The sequence below is a fragment of the Ostrea edulis genome, chromosome 1, assembly GCF_947568905.1.
Source record: "Ostrea edulis chromosome 1, xbOstEdul1.1, whole genome shotgun sequence".
In the NCBI taxonomy this organism is placed as follows: Eukaryota; Metazoa; Mollusca; class Bivalvia; order Ostreida; family Ostreidae; genus Ostrea; species Ostrea edulis.
The window spans coordinates 75,964,318-75,988,305 of NC_079164.1; the positions used below are offsets into that span (position 1 = coordinate 75,964,318).

The 23,988-nt window shown below is 35.6% G+C and overlaps 1 protein-coding gene and 1 long non-coding RNA gene across 3 annotated transcripts; one reads left to right on the forward strand and one right to left on the reverse strand.

Moving 5' to 3' along the window:
* The first annotated feature begins 350 nt into the window (after positions 1–350).
* LOC125681129 (serine protease inhibitor dipetalogastin-like) lies at positions 351–12,096 on the forward strand. Of its 2 annotated transcripts, none has more exons than XM_048921073.2 (9): positions 351–448; positions 956–1,145; positions 5,111–5,230; positions 5,720–5,845; positions 6,348–6,467; positions 8,900–9,019; positions 10,690–10,809; positions 11,838–11,900; positions 12,002–12,096. In XM_048921073.2, the coding sequence occupies exons 2-8, from the start codon at positions 970–972 to the stop codon at positions 11,890–11,892; spliced, it is 837 nt and encodes a 278-aa protein (XP_048777030.1). In that variant the 5' UTR covers positions 351–448; positions 956–969; the 3' UTR covers positions 11,893–11,900; positions 12,002–12,096. The 2 variants fall into 2 exon arrangements, with proteins under 2 accessions (XP_048777030.1, XP_048777025.1); XM_048921068.2 differs by having other exon boundaries at positions 402–517.
* Positions 12,097–12,812: 716 nt separating this feature from the next.
* On the reverse strand, positions 12,813–22,606 carry LOC125681184 (uncharacterized). Its single transcript, XR_007372181.2, has 3 exons — positions 22,458–22,606; positions 13,885–13,980; positions 12,813–13,685 (listed from the first exon to the last, which is right to left on the reverse strand). It is a non-coding gene; the product is annotated as an uncharacterized LOC125681184 (long non-coding RNA).
* Positions 22,607–23,988: the final 1,382 nt, after the last annotated feature.

Sequence of the window (23,988 nt, forward strand, 5' to 3'; positions counted from 1 at the left end):
CATTAGCTATTGCAATGGCAAATTTGGAAAATGCGCTGAATTAATTTTGATTGCAGAAAGTCAAATTCCCTGCTACCTGACTAGCCTAGTATTCTTTGTGATTTTTTAAAGTCTTTATATGTGTTGATATAAAAATTTATATATACTTTGCGAAATAACTTTATTCCTACATTCTCAGTACTTGGATCAATTCAGGATATTTCAAACTAAATGCACTCCACACGCCTTTGCCGTATACAGATGAAGTGAAAAGTGGTCTCTCGTCAGATTCAACTAAACGTTGACAAGACTCTTCCACGACCACCGATGTTTTCAATTAATTTGTTGTTTCCCCAAGGTAGCGCCATATATAAATATACAGTTCTGTATATAAAAGGTGAAATTTTGGGAGAATCGGTGTGGAAAAACAATAGGACATCCATCACGACAGTTTTGTGTTCAATATAAAGTAGGTGTTAAATCAGATCTGTAGTCAGTATCTTCTTACTTCGTTGGTTTGTGGATTAATTTTCTAAAGGTAGTCTTATTATTACATATCTATATAGAACATAAAAAAAATATCTGAACATGTTTTATGATGAACACATGATTATTCTTAAAGTCGCATTTACAAAATATTTTTACAAGCTTAAAAGATAAATATTTTCCTCCCTGAATATCCATGCTTATCAGGGGAAAAAAAGAAATATGAAAAGATACATTTCATAATTAATTTATCAAAGGTTGAATCTATATTGATATTGATTCTAACTTTCCTAAGATAGGTCAAATTGAGTTCACATTAGTTTGTTCTATATCAAAATAATCATAAATAATATCGTTATTTATTGTAGCAGAATAAATCTAAAAAACTAAGATCATGTAATATTAGCCTAAAGCGCTGGAACATTTGTAACATGTGTGGATCTGCTGGTAGGGATAATGTTGTATTCTACCACGATTCGTCATTTTGTAGATTTTTTTTCAATCATGCTGCTGACACTGTGTAAACTGTCCGTTCACGTCTCTGTCATGACAACGGCTTTGGCGCTGTTTCTACCACCTCCCCCACCACCTCCCAGATGCAACTGTCCCAGGAATTACGCTCCCGTGTGTGGAACTGATGGCAAGACTTACAACAACCAATGCCTTTTAGAATGCACAGGGTAAGTAATAGGCACAAATAACCTTTCTAACTAAAGAGAAAATTCTTTTTTATCAAAACATTGTCTTGACCTTTGGTGGCATTATGTCCGAAATTTGTACCCAGAAGCTAAACAATGACAGTACACATTACTGTCACAAGAATGAACATACGAGTGACCAAAACAATTTTCCTCCATGCACTCCTCAGCGGTGGAGGACCCCCTCTACGATTAAATTTATTGAAACATGTCCCAAAACACTCAATTGTGTCTTTTTTTGTCAAAACGCAGCAGTTTCAGGGGCTTCGCATCATGGGCCCCTTCCGGGGCTTCACCCTGGGGTCTTTAGATATCTCCAGACACCCAACAATTCGCTGAGCCTCCATTCAGAAATTTGTGGATCCACCAGGTATTTTAAACTCTTGAATCTGTCAAAATATTCCTTTGATAGTTTATCGGTATAATGTGCGACAAGTACCTGTACTGCCGACCACTCAAAAGTTATTCATGTTTCAAAACATAATGTTTAGATTTAAAATTTATATCTTATAGATATTTAAGGTGGCTCATTACACACAAAAATATTTAATGGCTCGTTTAAGCTCATCATATGAAGTATAATTTCACCATTGAAAGAGAAATACAAGCTCTCAATTATTTTTACATGTTCATGATTGTATGTGATTTTTTTCCGGAATAAAAATGATGCGAAGAAGACTCAAGCAAATGTTCTAATTTTTCAAATAAGAAAACATTTATAAAATTATAAAGTGTTTTTTAATCTATAACTAAAATCTTAATGAAACATGTTCAAAAAAAGAAGAAGATATATTGCGTAGACAAATAAATTTTAAAAAGAAATTGAAATGAAATGACGAATTTTCAGAAATATCGCTAAGTTTTAGATTTGAACCAATCCAGAGAAAAAAGTAGCGATCCCGATAAAAATTGATAGAAATTACTAAAATAATCATAGTTTTGCCATTAATCTTTTGCTCTTTTCACCATGGAATTACTTTCCGGTATATCTTCATTTAATATTCAAACCATTTAAATCGACCTTAAGGGTATGTAGTTTTTTGTTACAATGTTCTACATGACTAACCTTTTATAATCCCGATCGGGCTTGGTTCAAATTTGAAAACTCAATATTTCATTTCCGTATAGAATGCACATTTTCGATATAACTTTTTCTAATTGACATGTTTTTTGGAGGATTTTAGTTGTAGATTTAAAAAGATATTAACAAATAACGTTTTCAATTTTTATAAATATTTTTAATCTAAAAGAGTAGATTATCATTGGCATGTTTTATTAGACATTCATGAAAGGTGAAGATAACGAATGGTGATCAATCTCATAAATCCCATTAGCAATACAAAATAGATAGTTCGGCAAACACGGAGCTTTGAACACACTGGGGGTGGGATCAGGTGCCTACGACGAGTAAGCTTTCCCCGTCGACCGGTCACAAACGCCGTGAGCCCTATAGTTTGATCAGGTAAACGGAGTTATTCGTAGTCAAAATCAGTGTGCCAAGAACGGTATAACAATCGGTATGAAACACGGCAGACAGCATTTGACCCAATGATAGGTTGTATTGGCAAACTAGATCGTTATAAAGAACATAGAATTTGCGAAATGCTGACTTTAAACGAGACTGTTGAAACCCCTGTACCATCAACTTGTTTGTTAGTTGCTTGCCTCGATTTAAAAACTGACCATACGCAGAACAAGCTCTTGCGTATCGAATCAGTTGAGTGATATAAACACCATATGCAGGTGATAATGGAATATTGCTACATAAATATGGAAAGTTGACGATGGAGAAGTTGAAATCATCCCGTTTGTCATAATGTCGAGTTGTTAGTTAATATCTACTTTCAATAAAACATCTAAGTATGAAACAGAAGTGGCGACTCTGGTGTCTTTTATTTCGACCTCGCAGGTTTATATCGAATCGACATATGAATGAAAGTTATTGTTGTTAATAGATAAAACATCGTCGATATATCTAAATGTCGAATTGAAGGCCACAGCAAGAGATTTTTTCTCCTCACGTAGAAGTGTCTGAATAAATTCTGTTTCATATGAATATAAAAACAGGTCAGCTAAAAAAGGAGCACAATGCGTGCCCATGGGAATTCCAAAAGCCTGGTAGAAGACCTGATCACCAAGGACCACGAAGATATTGTCAATGAGGAACTCTAGCATAATTTTGATTTCAACTTCAAAATACTTGTGTGCGTGGAATCAGAGTTGTGTTTAACAAAGTATTTTTGGGATGACTGATCGCTAGATATGAATATTTCCGTTTTATATTTTTGTTGAAGAAGCAATGTCTATGATGTCAAAATATCTAGTCTTTAATTTATCGTGAGGAATGGTCGTGTAAAGTGTTGAAAAGTCATAGGTTTTGATGTTGTTGATCTGAGAAGTTTTGCGATTTCAAGTTAACTAAAAGTTGTTTAGAATATTTTAGAATCCACATTTGATTTACACCGTTTCTGGAATATATAGTCGTACGGTAAGTTTGAAGTTTCTCCTGCACAGCTGTTAGCATTTTCGAGAGGAGCAAAGATAGGGGCTTGGTATAGCACTTACTGGATCCAGCGATGTATATTTGTAAGGGTTTTATGTAGTTTAGGAATCCAGTATAAGTACGGTAACTCATATTCATTCGACCCACCGACTGGGATACCAAATGTGCCTAAAACTAATATCATGCATCAAATCACAGCGAAATTTGAACTCCAGAATCTCTTGTTTCATCAATCCGGGGAGAATCAACAAAGCATTCAAGTAAAATGATGGAAAGCTTGTATCACTCTTTCGATGGTGAAATCATACTTGATAAGAAGTGTTTTAACAAGCCATTCAATAACATTTTGGTGTAAAGAGCCACCTTAAAGCACCACCAATATTCCAAATTTGGAATCAGCCTCAAGAAAAATAAAACTTTTCAATGTGAACTATATTGAATTGCAGAGAAATCAAACAATGTTAAGGTGACTGTTGTTTTCCCCCATTATGGATTCAATACATTTAGCTCATTAACAAGCATGTGTTTTAAATATAAATCTTTAATATCATCCTGGAATGTACGCTTGCTCATAATAAATGCACCAATGGTAATTGGGTTTTTTTTATATTGAAGGGCTTAACAACTTGCAATACGAGAATATCCTCGTTAATTCTATACGCTTTACATGGAAACAAAAATACAGAAAGGTATAAATAATGTGTAGTGTGTGAGCATGATTGATCTCAAATCTATCGAATCATTACGGTCTTTGGGAGGTTACTGCGAATCTGTAGCAAAATACAAAACAAGGTCAATTACACAGTGTAACAATACTAATGTTCCATGACCAACAAGAACGGTTGTACATCTTCTGACTGGCATGACAGTTCCGTAGTTTACTCGTAATTACATTGATTAAAGCAACCACAACAACGAATGTGTTGATCATAGCTCCATAAAGATTACCCATTATAGCACTTTTCACAGGACGCCAATTGTTCGTGACGATTTGTGACTAAGAACAGAAAAGAAAAATCCATCCATCACTCTGCTTATTAAACACTGCTCTATCAAAATATCTAATGAATAATATTTCATTTGTAAATTGTAGTATTCAAGACAAATATCCATTAAATCAACAGTTTAAAGGATTACTTAATGAATTCAAAACTCCATGTGTACTGCTAAATCTTTATTGTTCACAACTAATTCTGATAGAAAATAGTTATTTTAAAAACCCATTTGAAACCAAGCAATAAATAGTAATAAAAACTATTGTCATTTACTTTTCTTTCTTAAACAAGCTAAATATTCGGGTTTTTTATTTGGGGGTTGGGGTTGTCTTGTTATCAGTGAGCTATCACGGAATTTAAGGATCTTGGGAATTCTGAGATTAGGGACATCATCTCCAATGATGCAGAAGTTTCCAAAACTTTAAACAGCAAATCAATTCTATTTATAGTTTTGTCTACAAAGTTAATGACGGACCATGTTCAAAAGGCTGTGTATGCCCGAAGACAAACGAACCAATCTGTGGCAATGATGGAAAGACGTATGACAATGAGTGTCTGGCGAGCTGTGCGTAAGTGATGGCTTTCTGCATTTCCTCTTTCTCAGTAGCAAGGGTATTGCTTCTTAATATAATTGATTGATTGTTGTTTAACGTCCCTCTGGAGAATATTTCATTCATGTGGAGACGTCACCACTGCCGGTGAAGGGCTGCAAAATTTAGGCCTATGCTCGGTGCTTATGGCCTTTGAGCAGAGCGGGATTTTTATCGGGCCACACCTACTGTGACACGGGCCCTCGGTTTTTACGGTCTCATCCGAAAGACCACCCCATTTAGTCGCCTTCTACGACAAGCAAGGGGTAATGATGACCTATTCTAACCTGTATCCCCACGGGATCGCTTCTTAATTATGTGATAAATTGCAATACGTAGATAAATCTGACAATTCTTTGTCTTCTGATATGCACATTATTCAATATTGAGAATTGATACAAGATATAAATGAAGGGTTGCCTTCCCATTTGAGTCATCAAAATAATACATATACGAACTATTTCACAGAGGCACCACGGTAGCGCACACAGGTGAGTGCAGGAAGTTCTGCCGTTGCATCACATCAACATACTCCCCAGTCTGCGCTGAAGATGGACGTACCTACTCTAGCTGGTGTAGTGCTGAATGTGAATAGTAAGGCCACGTATTACCATTATTCAATGCTTCGGTTGTTTTTCACAAGTATATGTACTACTAGGATATATCACGAGATGTATATAATTCTTTGAAATAACAAAAATTGATTTCAACATATTATACTGTCAGGATGTTATACCAAAATGATTGAGTATAAGTTCTTAAAACTTAGAATGCCCTCTCCTAACAAAGCTCTCATTTTTCAAAGACTTGACCATAATGCATTTCGGTATTCCCTCACGTAGAGAACTACTTATACGTATCACCTGCTTGATTAGAATTTTGTGTTGTTTCTAGAACGTTTCGCGTAATTATGCGAAAACATTTTTTTTTCTTTTACGAAAATGAGCATAGGAGACTTTCGCAGAATAAAAAGAATTTAGTATACTTTTCCAATTAAAAATGATTTAATCATGAACTGAAAGTTGAATAATGATTATCATACTATTGAGAGAGGGTGAAGTGGAGGTATTTTTTAACTGTGTGGTTTTTTCCCCAGTCGTGTAAAGGTTTTATATGCCGGGCCATGTCAAGCAAAATGCACGTGTTCGTCAGCTCACGCCCCAGTCTGTGGTTCAGACGACAAGACCTACAGTAACCAGTGTGAAGCCGACTGTGCGTAAGTATATACAGTGTACTAAAAGATTTACAGGCATATAGTTATTTCTATGGAATAATAAAAATATAGAACTGGAATATAGTATCCAAAATCACAACTGAAACTAATTGTATTTAAAATGAAGTATTGAAACAAAGGTTTGATTAGTATAATTCGTCCTTCAAAACCATTGATTAAGGTCAATATTAGGATTGTCAAAGAGTAAGCACATCGTTTGGTACTCGAGTACTCGTCGGGGGATCCGAGTATCGAATCAGTACTCGGGGAAAGATTTAATCATAAAATATTTTCTCTTTATTTGTCATTCCTACACAGCACTATAAATTTTCGGAGATTTCCATTACTAAACATCTGTCACGTTTTGACAACACTGACTTAAAGGGCATGGGCACGATTTGAACTGAAAATTAGACAAATTATTTTTCCATTTTCAATGTTTAGAATGCTTAACTATGGCATTTCTAATGGTCAGCAAAAAGTGAGATGTCAGTTGCCGAAATACATGGGAGATACAGAGCTCACAAGTCTTTGTTATGTAAACAGTGGAAAAATAAAATTTGAAAATGTTCAGCTCAAATCGTGTCCATGCCCCTTTAAAGATCTCAACACCTCAGTTGATTGGCAGCTTTACGTATCAAATATGGCGACAAGAGAAACTGCCGTTGATATTAAACTTTCTAACTTCGCCACGAATCAGAAATGTATCGAGCAAGCAGTTTTACACGAGCCATCGTAGACTTAATTGTAATGGACTACAGGCAGCATAAATATTTTTGCCCTCTGTTTGACACGCAGCGAAAACTGGCAATAGAAAATCTGGAGTTTGCACTTGAGGAAGTTCCTTTAAAACCTGTTGCGGCCACTACTCGGAATTCCGGATCGCCAAAGCCTAGAAAATGTTCGGTTTTCTTATTGATAGTCTCTCAGATGTACGCGAAGAGAAATTTCTGTCTACTGGCGAAACTGTTGCAGAAAACGATGATCAGTTGATTTTTACTAAGTGACTAAAACAATTTCCCTGAACAAAAATTGTATTTTAGAAATTCTTAAAAAGTAATAATTCATTGTGATATACATGTATATGATACCAATAACATCGGTTAACTCGCCTGTTTTACCTTTTAAATACAAGTACCGAATTATAGCACAGTACTAAACTTAAAATGAAAAGCATGCCTTTGCAAAACTAGCCATGTTTGACATTCAATATCTTATTAAAGAATGACTCGATACGCGTGCAATTTTGTACCCAGGTGTAAAACATCTATTGACACAAGGCATGACTCGGTCTATCGGAAATTGGATAGGCTGATTACTTATTGACTCGCCCTCCTGTTTCATGTTTCTTTATTTCCGTGAGCCATGCGGCTCATTGGACTTAATTACTTACAATACAGTTTTAAAATATAACAACATACCGTATATGGAGAGTGCATAAACTTAAATAACATTTCAAACTAATATTGTTTAACATGCAATCATATGCATGCATATATTCATCCATTATAATACTGATTAACAAAAAGTACATTAAATAGATATATAATAGTCTATTGTGCTAATTAGCAACACTTTCCTTACGTAATTTTGTGGCATATTTAAGATATTTACCTAAATTACTCAGTTCTGTAACGTTATTTACACTAAGTAATTTTATAAGTTTATATACACCATCTTCACAAGTCAAGGGTTATTGATTCGTTACCTCGCACTAACCCTTGACATCAGTCGCTATTTAAAAGTTGGGCTCGAGAAGAAGAATATGATTGGTTTGCAGCCTGAAGCTGCAAACCAATCAGACAACGGCTTTTATAATCGGTCGAAAACAAAACTAAACAGTAAACACGCATGGCGACGGCATTATGGTGTAGAATTTGTGGCCAATTAGTACAAGACAGATACCGTCGATTGATTTTCGGGAGTTCGTTTTGCTTGAAGAAACAATTAGACGAGGTTTTGGGGTATGAGCCGAAAGAAAATGATGGATTGTCGAAGTACGTTTGTCGACTATGTTTTAACAAATTAAACAAATTGTCCAAAATAATGGGAACAACTTCGCAAGATAGCGATTTACCACTGCCGGTTTTAGTCCCACTTATTTCGTTATATAAAGGACATCTTAGAATGAAATGAAATTCATCTTCGATATCATTTAAACTACACTGTTTGCAAATTCTCATATTTCTGGGAACATTATTATGTCTACCAGTTTCTATACATAATGAATGTGATGACGTTCTGAATCGGGTAATAAGTTGCTTACTGTACGTGTCTAATGGTTTTGTTAAATAATACTGTATACAAAAATTACCAACAAGATGCCTATACAGCATACACTTTGGTGAATTTTCAAAACTACATATAATTTTGATGTTGTGAAGTTCTTCAAATTTTCTTTAGAAAGCTAATTGACCGATGTTATTTTTCTCTAGAAAAGTGTACGTCCAATACACAGGGGTATGTAGAAAATCGTGCAAGTGTTCCTACGAGTACAGCCCTGTATGTGGATCCGATGGGGACACCTATGACAACACCTGTTATGCCGAATGCGCGTATGTATTTTTTTCTTTAATCGTAATATGGAAAGAAAATTTTCAAAACACTATTTACTGTAATTATTCATGTAATATTAAATATTTTGTATTTATTTACAAGTCAGCCATAAGGTGCATATATGTTAGCAAGGAATTAAAATATTTTTTTTTATGTAAAATGATATTTACATGTATTATTATTTGTAATGCAATATAGACATTCATTTCGCCAGTTTATTTTAATCTAAAATATACTCGTACGATCATGGACATTCGAAATGACTGTCGGCCAAGCAAATAATACGTCTATTTGTATACCTGTGTTCCCACAGAAAAATAATATTGATAATCTTGGCTACTTACTGTAAAATGTACCGAGTGCAATGTATGTTTTATTAAGATTGTCGTAGGAAACTTTTTACATTTTCATCTTCTTCAGAACCACTTTGCCAATTTCAACCAAACTTGACACAAAGCATCCCTGGGTGAAGGGAATTTAAGTTTGTTGAAATGAAGGGCCATGCCTTCTTCAAAGGGAGATAACCACAAAAATAGGGTGGTATCATTTAAAAATCGTCTTTCAACCACTAGGCCAGAAAAGCTGAAATACCTGAAATCTTTCTGACATAGTGGAGATTCAAGTTAATTAATATCATGACCCCCTGGTTATGTTGGGGCCACAATAGCTAAGGATCAAAGTTCTACATGCGAATATATAGGGAAAATCTTTTAAAATCTTCTTCTCAAGAACCACCGGGCCATAGGATTGGAGATTTTAGTGAAAGCTTCCTGGTATGGAGTAAATTCAAATTTGTACAGCTCATGACCCCAGAGAATAGGATGGACCCACATTAGGGGATCAAAGTTTAACATACTGATGTATAGGAATATCTTTTCCAAATCCACTAAACCAATTTCAATCAAACTTGATACAAATCATCCTCAGGTGAAGGGAATTCAAGTTTGTTTAAATGGAGGGCCATGCCCCTTTCAAATGGTGGATAATTACAAAAATGCATTTAAAAATATTAAGACCACTGGTCCAGACATGAAAGCTTCCTGACAAAGTGGAGATTCAAGTTTGTAAAAAGCATGACCCCTGGGATTAGTGTGGGACCACAATAGGAGATGAAAGTTTTACATGCGAAGGGAAACAAACTAAATGACGCAAAGCATCCTTAGATAAAATTTATTAATATGAAAGGCCATACTCGTCAAGGGCATATGATGATTAATGAATTTGTAGTCATGTTTAATAATTTAGTTCGATAATTATTGAATTTTAAGTTGATACCTTTGGAAAATTTTATTTTTCTGAACCAAGATGCTTATATAACGATAGTTTTGCTCAAGCTTGTTTATTGGTAGGAAATGCTTCTTAGGTGAGAGATGTGTTCCATGAGCCTCTTGAATTTTTTTAAAAATCAATAATATTCCGTAACAAAGTAAAGTCCTTCCCAAACCTATTCTATGTGAACTTTCAACTAGATAGGACCAAGTAGAAAATAAGTAATATATTTGGGCCTGTGAAATAAGTAACTGTTACAGTAATAAATTAGTACCTATGATAATTATACTAGGATCTTCCGACGTTATGCTCAAAAGATGAAATGCGAACTTCTTCCAAGCTACTAGATACGTACATTTCAACAATATTCAGCTTTCAATGTTCGGATTTTTCTATCTAGAGGTATCAAGGTTGCTTCTAAAGGAGAGTGCCCAAATTCGTGTAACTGTCCTCATCTATACAAACCAGTCTGTGGGAAAGATGGGAAAACGTATGGCACGCCGTGTGACGCAGAATGCTTGTAAGTATTCACGAGTTTGTTGTACCAGTACCCATCGTACACTCCTGTGATCGGGAGATAACGAACATGTAACCCTTACTGTTTTAAGTGTTCCTTTGTCGATGTGTTTGTGGACATAATAGAGCGCCTGTAGTTGGCAAATGTTCGAGATACATTTTATGGACGCATTGTAATGTAAATTGCTTGTCTGAGTCCACTTGTCCCTTCTCTCTTGACGCAACACGACACTTACTCTTTGTTAGCATTCACTTCTTTAGTACATTGTTTTGGAATACACATATCTAATATTATAAATTTTTGTACTTGAAACCCAAATATATAAATCTGGTTTTATACATCATTAATATTAAACTAAGATTTTCACCTAAACAATTTTAAATCATACATGTATATTGTAAAATCATTACAAAATCAGCGTTATTCTTATGTTGGCATATATTTCGAATTAAAACTTAAATGAAACCGACTAGACGGATACACAACAGTATCTGGCCTGGGTTTCTCGAAATAAACTTCAGTCGAAATTTGGACTTAAGTATGAGATTTTACTCAAATTTTGAACAGAAAACTCCAACTTAAGCTAGTTCGAGATATTTTCAAGAAATCCAAGCCTGGTCTATAATCAATCTAATTCACGACTTGATACCTAAATTTCTTGCCATTCTGTTTATTCTTTAAAAACAAAACAATGATAGGATTCTTATTTTCCAACCGGTATTATTTTTTCTTACAAGAAAATTAAAACCCCTATAGAAATTTTAAATCCCCACGAATTTTTGTTTAAGATATTGCAGGAGAATATTTTTCCTATAAGGTATTTACCTATCCCTAAGAAAATTTATAAGGTGAATTTCTCTTTCGTCGGGAAAGAGAGTCTCGTGTGACAATCTGATGTCTTCTGTTGATGGTCTCTGTCATCTTTACTTTCCCTGAGATCTAAAAGTAAAGGAATGGCAAGAATCGATATGGACGCATTTAAATATGAGTGGTGCAATTTAACGTAATTTCCACCTTTGTTTTGTTTATAGCGGGATAGCTGTTGTGTCCGACGGAGAATGTCCCTCTCCTTCATTTGGTGCATAGGAACTCAAGTGAGGATAGAATTAATTATTCAATAGATACACTGTACACATATTTCACATTTAAGGTGATAATCATTTCAGAATAATCATATGTGTATTTTCTAATTTAGATTCCAAAAAAAGGAGATGATGAAAATCAGATTTGTTGGACTACAGTGTATTTGTATGGCTTGTGTGATACTTAATAAATTAATTGGGACACGTTTTTACACGCCTTGTACAATTGAATATATGCATTGATTAGAAATAATTACTCGATAATTACTTGATGGAATGCGAATGTTATGTATAACGTCTCGCTGGAGAATATTTCTGTAACGAGATATTGCACATTGCGTTTGTGTACAAGTCTCAGTTATAAAAAAAAAAATCAGTGGATGCCTTAAAAAACATAATGTTAATATTGTTACATGTAAAACAAAATATACAAACGAACAAAAGGTTGAAGACTACAACTAGGTACTTTTATTGAAAATCAGAAAGTAAGATAATGGTCTTTCTCATTTAGTACATGGATAAATGTCACAATTACTTGCCAAGAGCAATTTGTTCACAATTATTTGCCAAGAAAAGTTTATATTAGAGTGTACTTTATGTTGCTATATTTACATGTATATACTGTAATGCATTAAGGATGAATAGGACAACACCACACTGAGTTCTTATTAGAAACACACATGGAAAAATACATGTTTGTCATATATTTCCTTTCCTTTTAAAGCATAACGCCTTGCTTTATGTAGTTAACTCGGCTGCAATCTGTAGATCCTGAGATTTTTTCAGAAGACTTTCTGCTTAAAGTGCATTTTTATCTCAATGAGATAAATGCTAAAATTTTCAGTTTCAAATGTGTATTTTATGTATTCTTTACTTTCCATACATAACAATCTTCTCTAGTGTGCTATACATTCTTAACTTGATGTGAGCAAATCTAGCTAATCAAGATATATCCTTTTTAAAACGCATGCGCAAGTTAGATACTTGCAGGCCTATTAGAATCGTATTTCTAAAATGAATGCATCAAAATTGATTATTTTTTACACTTGCATGTATGCAACAATATATACATTACAATATAATTTGGTTGCCAAAAAATATCAAACATATGGCCGAATGAACATCATAATGTCTCACTAATTAAACAATTAACGATGTCATCACAATTACAGTACGGAGAGTACAGGTATCATCATTCAGCTATTCCATGGCTGTTTCAACTCCTTAATTAATAAAAACGGAAAGTCCCAGGGAATGAGATATTACAATATTCTTTAAAGGACACGTGTGAATTTAATGTAAATATTCGCATTAAATGTTTATTTTAATATCTATTGTGCTGACAACGCTTAAAGATATGCAGATGAATTTTAATAACATGCATTATATAATCTATCTGCAACACCACTGTGAATTATCAGTGCAATAGACGTCAAAATAACAGGGATGTGACTGAATTCCTCAGAAATCAGAGAAAATCTGGTCTAGGTCAAAAAGGGAAGAAAATCACTTCACCCTACTTATCACTTTCTGTCATTTTACATCAAACCCAGAGCATTTCATTTTTTCGAAAATTGAGCGAATCTGAGGATTTCATCTGAAAAGAGGAAAACTCGCACCCCTGAAATAACTATCCATTTAATGCTTGATTACTTACATTAAAATCAATTAACAAATAACATGCCGATGAAATGTTGGTTCAGAGTCCCCATTTACAGTGACACGACATACAACGGTTTTCTCCCTTGGCTATTATATAACCTCGCCAACAAAAGGGACATCGCACAACTGGACAACCTGCAATTGGAAATTTGTATATTTGATAACGATGATGGTTTATCGACAAAAAGTACTATGTATAGCATCTAATAGTGCATGTATGTTTAAATGGGCTGTAAACTTTTTTCCCACTGATTTTATACTTCACCGAAATATTTTCGAATTCAGTGGCATTTTATTGATCGAATAAACTTCCATTTGTCCTACAATTACTTACACTGGCACATGTTGCAACCCTGTTGGTCATGTACGTATCGGAAGGGACACCGTTTGGAACAAGGCTTCTGTTCTGCGCAGGCATCTGTGCACAATCCTAAATGACATGATACCACATATGTTATTGAAAAACACAAAAATATAATAAATCAAGACATGTTTTTCATATTTGCGACGTGTTGATTAGCATGAATAGAAAAGCCCATAGCTTGTGTCTTAAGACAATTATTTTGCTTCATTTCGCTGCAAATTATAGTTATCCCCTTCTAATAAGGGAGTGAGATATCATGGGGATCCGGGTTAGAATAGGTTCTTAATAGCTCTCACGTGTTGTAAGAGGCGACTAAATGGGGCGAACGGTTCTTCTGATGAGACCGCAAAATCCGAAGCCCCTGCCACAGTAGGTGTGGCACTATCAAGATCCCTTCCTGCTGAATGATTGATTGATTTAATATTGTTGTCCCTCTCGAAAATCTTTCATTAATGGGGAGACGTCACCACTGCCGGTGGAGGGCTGCAAAATTTAGGCCTATGCTCGGTGCTTATGGCCTTTGAGCAAGGAGGGGTCTTTATCGTGCCACACCTGCTGTGACACGGGATCTGAAGACCTATTCTAACCGGGATCCCTTCCTGCTGAAAGACCGTAAGTGCCGAACATACGCCTAAATATTGCAGCCCTTCATCGGCAATGGAAACGTCTCACGAGTGAAACATTCTCGAGAGGGACGTTAAACAATAATATACAATTAATCAACAAGGCTGCGCAGATACTTATCTGGCATGAATACATATACCTTGTTATATAGTTTTTTCTCGGCTACACATAAGCGGTCAAGGTCACTAGACGAAACTTGTCAGAAATTGTTGTTGTATGTTCCTTTGAGAATGTTTTACTCATCGAGACGTCACGAGCTGTTAGAGGAGATTCACAAACATACACCTATGCTTAGCGCTCAAGCCGTAGCAATCCCGTGGGGATCCAGGTTAGAGTAGGTCCTCAGTATCCCTTGCTTGTCGTAAGAGGCGACGAAATGGAGTGGTCTTTCGGATGAGATCGCAAAAACCTAGGTCCCGTGTCACAGCAGCTGTGGCACGATAAAGACCCTCCCTGCTCAATGGCCATACGCGCCGAGCATAGGTCTAAATTTTACAGCCTTTCACCGGCAATGGTGACGTCTCCATATCAGTGAAAAAATCTCGAGATGGATGTTAAACAGTAATATTCAATCAATTGATCAAGCCGTTGCAGTTTTTTAACGTGCAAAACCTGCTGCATCACGGGACCGCTATTAGGTCCCACCCGAAAGACCTCCAACTTTCACTTGTTTGTAGAAGGAGTGGCCACTATCTATTATTTAAATCCTAGGTTTGACGTGGCAATGTCACGAGAGGGACTCAAAAACATGAACTTCCTGTTAAGAAGCGAAAGCTATAATGAAACGCATCACCGGTTGTGGTGGCTTTGAAGTTCAAAGCCCCCACTACCGGTGATTTTTGTAAGAAATGCTGAAATTGTACGTAGATGCACCATGTGTATTACAAGATTAAATATACATCTTAACGACGATACTCACTAAAAGGAAATTTGCAAGAAGTCTTACATCTCATTCAACTGAAAAATTGTTGAGTGTGGCGGAAAACATAAAAAAAAGTTCAATATTTATAATTACAAAGGGATAAATTACAAGGAGAACGCAAGTTTCAAAAGGTAAGGTCATTAGAGAGGAAATTCGTAGTTTCCTTTGTTAACGAGTCTTAATCAAACGTGAAGATTACAAACAGTGATCAATCTCATAACTCCTATAAGGAATACAAAATAAAGAGATGGGCAAACACGGACCCCTGAATATACCAGAGTAATCCGAGATTCCTCTGACTCTTAACCCCGCTTTTATTTTGTGACTTCTGCGGGGGAGAGTCAGAGCGGACTCCATATTGAAAAAGTGGGAATTCAGCAACACCAGCTGGTGTCGCTGCTTTACCTACCTCTTACAACTTTATTTCGCGGATCTATCTTCCAAGACGTGAGAATTCAGTTAACGGAAGATAAATCGATAAATAGATCATGATTAATACGATGCTATCGCCGTTTAAACGGCCCTAACACCGACAAATGGAGCATCACTTGAATTAGGTCGCCGCCTCGCCATTTGATTTCTTTGCGCATGACGTCAGCACATGTAAACACAAAATTCCATCGTTTAAACGGCGATAGCATCGTATTAATCATGATGTATTTGTAGAATAACCTTCCGATAACTGAATCCTCGCGTCTTGGAAGATGGGTCCGCGAAATAAAGTTGTAAGAGGTAGGTAAAGCAGCGACACCAGCTGGTGTCGCTGAATTCCCACTTTTCAATATGGAGTCCGCTCTGACTCTCCCCCGCACATGTCAAATATAAAAGCGGGGTTAAGAGTCAGAGGAATCTCGGATTAATACCAGAGGTGGGATCTGTTGTGTATGTATTTTCCTCAACAGTGATTTTTTACACCTTGAAATCAGGACCATCATATCTGTGAAAACTAGCGATCTTTGGACATTTTGATTTATACAATACAACCTCATTGGGTCAAATCCCGAAAAGGCTCTACTTCCGACAGTGGACGTTCTTTTGCCACTTTCTCAAGTACAAGAAAGTATACGTAGAATGGTCTTCCAAATGGCTTTGCTTAACATTGATTTAACTCTTAGAATACATGGCGATGACGTTTCCTTAGCAATTATCGATCCTGGCATTGTGTCAAATCTAAAACTTTCCACATGGGTAGTCACCAACACTGGTTTCCCCATGTAAAACTTTGATCTCCTACCGTAGACCCACCCTACATATACCCCCAGGGCCATGATTTGAAATAACTTGAATTTACACTATTTCAGGAAACTTTCATGTAAATTTAACTTTTCTGGCAGAGTATTTCTTGAGAAAATTTTATAATGACCCCACCCAATTTGTCAATGCATTGATCATCTCCCCTTTCAAGTCACCATTGCCTTTCATCGAAATGAGTCCATGGGAATTCCAACAGACTGTTGGAAAACCTGATCACCAAAGACGACGAAGATATTGTCAATGAGGAACTCTGGCATATTTTTTATTTCAACTTACGAATACGTGTGAGTGGAATCAGAATGGTGTTTAACAAAGAATTTTGGATGACTGATCACTAGATATGAATATTTCCGTTTTCCAGTTTTGTTGAAGAAGCAATTGCCTATGATGACAAAAAGTCTAGTCTTTAATATATCGTGAGGAATGGTCATATAAAGTGCTGGAATATCATACCTTTTGATGTTGTTATTTGAGAAAAGTTTAGCGATTTCAAATTACTAAAAGTTCTTTAGGGTTTGTTTTTCAGAATCCACATTCGCTTTACACCACTTCTGGCAAATGTAGTCTTACAGTACGTTCGAAGTTTCTCCTTCACAGCTATTAATACTTTCGTGACGAGCAAAGATAGGGGCTTCGTAAAACATTTACTGGATCCAGCTGTGCATCTTTGTTTGTAAGGGTTCTTATGAAGTTTAGGAATCCAGTATTGGTACGGTAACTCATATTCATCCGACCCATTGACAGATAGCAGATGTGTCTAAAAACTGAAGCATGGTTTTGAAGAATTTCATCTTTTGAAAGGGCAGTTGGTATAAGTATGATTACCAAAAGTGGAATTAATGCCGAGTTCGTTTAAAATACAAACAGAGACTATGTTATTACAAGCTTTGTCAGCTTAACTCTTATGTGCAATACAAAATAGAGAGTTGGGTAAACACGGACCCATGGATATACCAGAGGTGGGATCAGATGCCTAGGAGGATAAACATATGTCAGGAAGCTTTCATGTAAATTTAAACTTTTCTGAACCTGCCGTTTTAATTATCTCCGTTTTGAAAAGATCTCGCTCTTCTTGTGAACAATTTGAATCACCTTTACTCAAGAATGTGTTATGGTAAGTTTCGTTGAAATTGGCTTAGTGATTATGGAAAAGAAGTTGAAAATGTTAAAAGTTTGCGGAGGGACAGGCGGACGTGCGCCGGACAAAAGGTTATCAGAAAAGTTCATTAAGCTTTCGGCTTTGGTGATTACAAAACATGCAGTGATGGAGGATATTGAACTGTCAAATTGAAAGTAATTTTCATCTCTCGGAAACTAATCAAATTCTAATACATGTATCATAGCTATCTGAGTTGTTTCATTAGTCTTAGTTTGTATATGTAGCTAAGATTTTATTCATTAAAAGGCACCGAATCAAAAGGCGAGTTGAGATGGTAAATGACAATGATTAGAAGATTAAAGAAAATATGATTAAGAATCTGTCGTGTTAAAGATAAACCGGTATACATGTCGTGAAATTAGCTGACTTTGTTTTCCCCGATAAGGAATCCACATCCTATTGTATTAAGACAATTATTGACTACGAGGGGAAATGAACTGTCTTAGAGTTTGTTAGGCATATCTCGGTTTGATTGCCAGAGTGGATTACCCTTTGAACCTTTCGATTTTCTCAACTTGCGATAGACGTTTGATCAGCTCGATAGCTTCGCAACCCGTTAGGTCGTGTATTCAGGTTTTTAACATAAATCTTTCACACCAACTAAATAAAAAGAGGAAATTTTTATCAGGTAAATAGTATAGATTAAACAAAAACACGAGTATGCTTACTGTGTTAATGGCATATAGACGTCAAACCTAGTTTATTTAATCGAGTAGCCAGGAGTCATTATTATTTCGTATAAAGTAAACCCAAGTCTCGTCCATTAATATAAATATTTAGCAGTTTGTCGTAGGAAAATTTCCAATACAAAATTGGTGAGATTCAAGTCGAATAAAACATTAAAGGATTTACGTAGTACATTGCCAAAAATAATTTCGCTTATTGAACACAATATATGCTGGACAGTGTATGAAAAAAACGAGTTTCATCTTCTACCGCGTTACAGGTACACGTGCTTCATTTTTATGCCAGGTATAAATAATATATGCTACAATATCTTATGAATAAAATGAAACAAAACCCAATTAATTATTTTCAAATAGTACCCGTCATTAGGTCGTTCTTTATACATAATAATTATGACTATGGATAACTCGGTTAACCTGATCAAGATATAGGGCTCACGGCGGGTGTGGCCGTTCGACAGGGGATGTTTACTCCTCCTGATCCCACCTCTGATGTGTCTGGAGGTTCTTGTTTGCCCTAATCCTAATTTTGTATTCTTTATAGGAGTTATGAGTTCGGTTACTCTTCGTTATTTCACTTTTTGATTTGCATACAAAAAAACTATGGTTGTAGAGAGATAAATGAAAATAGTTTCAAATACATCTTGTCTTTATAAACATTTTCTATTTATAACAAGCCGAATGTTATAGATATACAAATGAATCTTTATAAACACTAAGTCTTTCTTTCCAAAATAAGCGAGGTGCTGACCACATGATTGTCTTGTAGCATAGCACGTGCTACTTTCCTTGCAATTCATGTCTAACGTTTTACATACGATCTGATATTACAATATATTTAGTCTGATACGTCATCTTCAGTCAATCAACTCGATGTCAAAACTTACTGCCATTGCTTCTTTACGACTCGTTTGAAGGCGCGCACAACGCATACATTATACAAATAAGATCAACCGAAATCTTAAGAGAGTTAGATTAGTCATGAATATTTTCAACCTTTTCCTTTCATCTGAAATTAAATCATAGCTTGCGTTGCACAAGATGCTACACTGGTCACGAAAAGGAACCGTATAGTACAGGTACAATTTTATGTTCATTTTATGATATGAGAAATACTTAATAAATGATATATTTATAACACATAAATGATGTAACCCTTGGTTAATAAGTAAAGTATCGAATCACTAATGATAATTACAGCCATTAACTTATTCAATGTCAGCTACGTTCAATATGTAGTAAACCCCCAACCCCCCCCCCCCCCTCGTCCCAGCACCAATGAGTGACTGACACGCCTTCTCGTGGACCCCAATTAAGTCTTTAAAAACTGTCTAGGGATGCTGTTTCATCCTAACTGCAGAGCTTGGTCTAGTTGTTGCAGAGTCTGAGACTTTGGTTGTCTTTGGCGGATGTGCCTACCTAGTTCGTCCCATGCATGCTCGATTGGTTGAAATCTGGTAAATTGCATGACCCAAGAAGGAATCAGGATATTGCGTGTTTATTAGACAATTCAAGCTGTATGTGATATGACGTTGTTATATTGGAATACTGCCCCAGGATACTGCATTGTTTTGAACTACGTGTGGCTGTATGACTTTATCAATATGTCGTTGAGTCGTAAAAGTAACCTGTATGATGTCCTACCTGTATGGGCTATTGCTGTCCATATCATATCATTACCTTTTGAATAAATTCTGTCTCGTAAGACTATAAAAACAGGTCACCTAATAAAGGCGCACAATTCGTGTCCATGGGGATTCCAACAGACTATTGGAAGACCCTGTCACCAAACACCACGTAGAAACTCTTTTTAATATCAACTTCAGAATAGATAGAACCAGATTGTTCAACAAAGTAACCTTTGGATGAATGGTCACAAGATGTGAATATTCCCGTGATCTATTGAGTAAGTAGCAGTCTATGTAAAAAAAAAACGTAGTCATTTCGAGGAATGGCTGTGTACAGTATCGAAGTCATATGATTTTATGCTTTTAAACGCCCGTCAAATACGGGACGTATTATGGTATTGTGTAATACGTCTCTCCGGACCGTGTAGGCAAATGCAAAATGAACCGTAAGCTCCAGGATCTTACAACTTGGTACATTTGATAACGATGAAGGGAATATGCATATTGTTTTTCAAGGTCAAGGGAGTAGTATCAGTTAATAGGAAAACCTTGTAGTCTGAATACAGTCCGAACTATTGGGACTAGGACCGTCCAATTTGGTACACATACTCCTCATGCCAAATGGGGGGGGGGGGGGGGGGGGGGCTTTTGTTCTTCAAGGTCGAGGACGTATTATCATTTATTAGGGAAACCTTATAGGCAGGATATTGACTAAACTGTTGAAGCAAGGACGTGGTACACATACACCTTATGCCAAGCAGATTATGCCTATTGTTTCCAAAGCTCGAGGTCGTATTATCATGTAGAGGAAAACCCTTATTTTTGCTCGGAGGAATGAAAAGTTCTGTTTGCATTTCTATATGTTTAGCTGAATTGGTGCACCATGACCTACTTCTTTCGTCTTAATACAAGTATTGCCCGAAAATTTTGCCACAACCTCCCTCTCAGAGAATACATAAATAGTTCACATTTCAACTTCATTGGTGCACCGTGACCTACTTTAGGGCTAAAAGTAGGTTAAATACTTTTCTGGACTTCTTCTCATGGATACAGATATTGTATTGACATTTTGTCACTGCCTCCCTTTGCGAAATATATAATCAGTTCACATGTTAGATGGATTGGTGCACCATGGCCTACTTAAAGACGTTCCTATTCGGAATATGTATGGCTTTACTTCAGAGTGCATAAATTTCGACTTGAGCATCACTGAAGAGACATTGTTTGTCGAAATGCGCATCTGGTGCATCAAAATTGGTACCGTATAAGTTTTACATAAAGTGTTTACAGGTCCAATGGGCATATGTTGCACCATTTGCGGTACTCTTGTCGATTTTGGAAAAGTTTTGTGATTTCAAATTTACTTCAAGTTCTTGGGAATTTTTAACAATTTGATTTACAAAACTCCTTGCATATATTGTGGCACAATACGTTTGAATTTTCGTTTTCACACCTGTTAATACTTTTGTAAGGAGCAAATATAGGGGCTTGGTAGAACATTTACTGGATCCAGCAATGTATATATGTTTGTAAGGGTTTTGTGAAATTTTGGAATCTAGTATACATGTAGGTACGGTAACTCGTATTCATTCGTCCCATTGACTGGTAAATGATAAATGTGTTTAAAACTCAATTCTGATTTTGAAGAATTTCATCTTTTGAAAGAGAACTTTAAGTAGAAGTAGGATGACCAAATGTGGAATTAGTCAAGTTCATTTTAAATACAGTTGTGATGATGAGCCTTAGAAACAAAGACAATGCTGTTACAAGCTTTGTCAGCTGTAACCAATACATATTTCTCATGTATCGTATCTAGTTCTTTTATCACTTCTGGTTTACTAAACAGAAAAATAGATGGTACGCACTTTTTTATTTGATGTGCATAATACGGGATTTTTATATTTCTCTTATACTTTTAATCCATTCTAAAAAAAAAAAGTGTGAAGTTTTTCCTAAGGTTGATATAACAAACATTTTGAAATCCTAAACTTCTCTACGGTAATGTAGCACTGGAGCAACAAGGTTTATAAGCTGAATGTTTTACACAAAACAATTCTATTCTTGTTAAGGCTACATTAAACGAATGTTACCATGCAGTGGTGGGTTTGCTAAGAAACATGGATGAAAGAAAATCATTAAAATATTCTTCATTTAGTGATTGTAATTTAAAATAATAATATGACATGCAAATCATTAATTCTAATAACGTACATTTAAAATCTTCTCTGGCTATTCAATCATGATTATAGATTAAAGTAGAGCTTCCTTACCGCAGGCAATAACAAGAGCAGTGAGAGCGACGATCCAAGTTATGCTGAATTTCCCCATGCTTGATAATTTCTGTCAATGCTTCTTCTGTCTGTGATGCGGTATGTCTTATAGGAAGAGGTGTGACCACACCTTAGGAGGGAGGCGGGTTGAAAATCACGACTGTATTTCAAAGACTGATAGAATTATACAGAAACTAGATGAAATCCCGCGGGAAACCACAGTAATATTGCATAGAGCAAAGACTCTTTAATGCGTGTTTGAATTGTTGCGCACATGAATTGAATGAACGATATCTTTAATTCAAATGAATTTTAGAAAAATTTCTGAATAATTGAAACCATTATTTATGTTATATTTATTGATATCATTTAGAGTAAATAAATCTTGTTGATTATTAGGAAGTAATTTGGAGCTCCAAATTAAATGTTCCTTATGTAACATAAATATTTTCTCTCCGTATTGAAAATTAGATATTGGTTTTACGAATGCAATTGTATCCATTATGCCGATAGTGACCAAAGACAAAATGAACGGTCGTTCATAATTTCAAAATTTGAAACCCAGTACTCCAAATGTGTATATTATGGTAGTTTTTGTTCAGTGCGATAATTTAAGTGTAAAATTATGAATATACGTCGTTTCTTCTCGTCAAACGCAATAATCAAAAACATCATGCACTGTATGAATGCAATGGTGAATCCAGGAATCTTTGAAAGGGGGAGCGTTCTACCATTAATACCCCCGCCCGGAACCCCCTCTGGGTCCGCCACCAGAATGACAAGCAGAAAAACTGCTATATTGTAAACAGTGGCCTGATTTCCTGGACCTTGTCAGGTAGTGTACAACCTAATCGCGGTATAGTATTTTAAGTTATAAGGCGCAAACTTCCCAGAACAGTCCCGGACCATTCGATATCTGACATATTGGACAGTTTTCGACTTATTATTTACTTTCAAGATCTATGTCATAAAAAACATGTTCAACAAAAATTAAAAAATGTTTGTGTTTATCCATGTATTTGTACATATCAGTAACTGTTGATAAATTATTACAAAAAGCTAGTCGTAACATTGGGGTTGAATGAGATGTATATAAGTAATATAATTATAAATCTTCATGAAATGATAAATATGGGCCTAGTCAAATCTATTATAATTAACACTGAACACCTGCACAGGTTTTTGCTGATAATGTAGTAAGCCAATCGCAACTTCTCGGCTAGCTGGAGAGGCCCGAGAATGTATGATTGGTTGTAGGATGTTGCCTCGCTTCGTTCTAGAAATTTCCATGAGGCTGATTCATCACTAAAATCACGGATGGAAGAAACGAACAGGAATATTTTATTTATCCCACACTTATGAAAACTGATTTCTTCTATAAGACCAAAATCAAGCATCGATAAACAACGGATTAACTTCATTATCCTTAGTTGTCACGTAAAATTAAAAAAAAATGTTTAATTAATTTTACGATATTTATTAATCAAGTAAGATTCTATTATAGCTTACAGACTTCATCTCGTATATGAAA

Coding starts and splice junctions, on each gene's coding strand:
- LOC125681129 (XM_048921073.2), top strand. CDS start 970: ATGCTGCTGACACTGTGTAAACTGTCCGTTCACGTCTCTGTCATGACA. Junction 6,468..8,899: donor CAGTGTGAAGCCGACTGTGC/GTAAGTATATAC, acceptor ATTTTTCTCTAG/AAAAGTGTACGTCCAATACA. Junction 10,810..11,837: donor CCGTGTGACGCAGAATGCTT/GTAAGTATTCAC, acceptor TTTTGTTTATAG/CGGGATAGCTGTTGTGTCCG.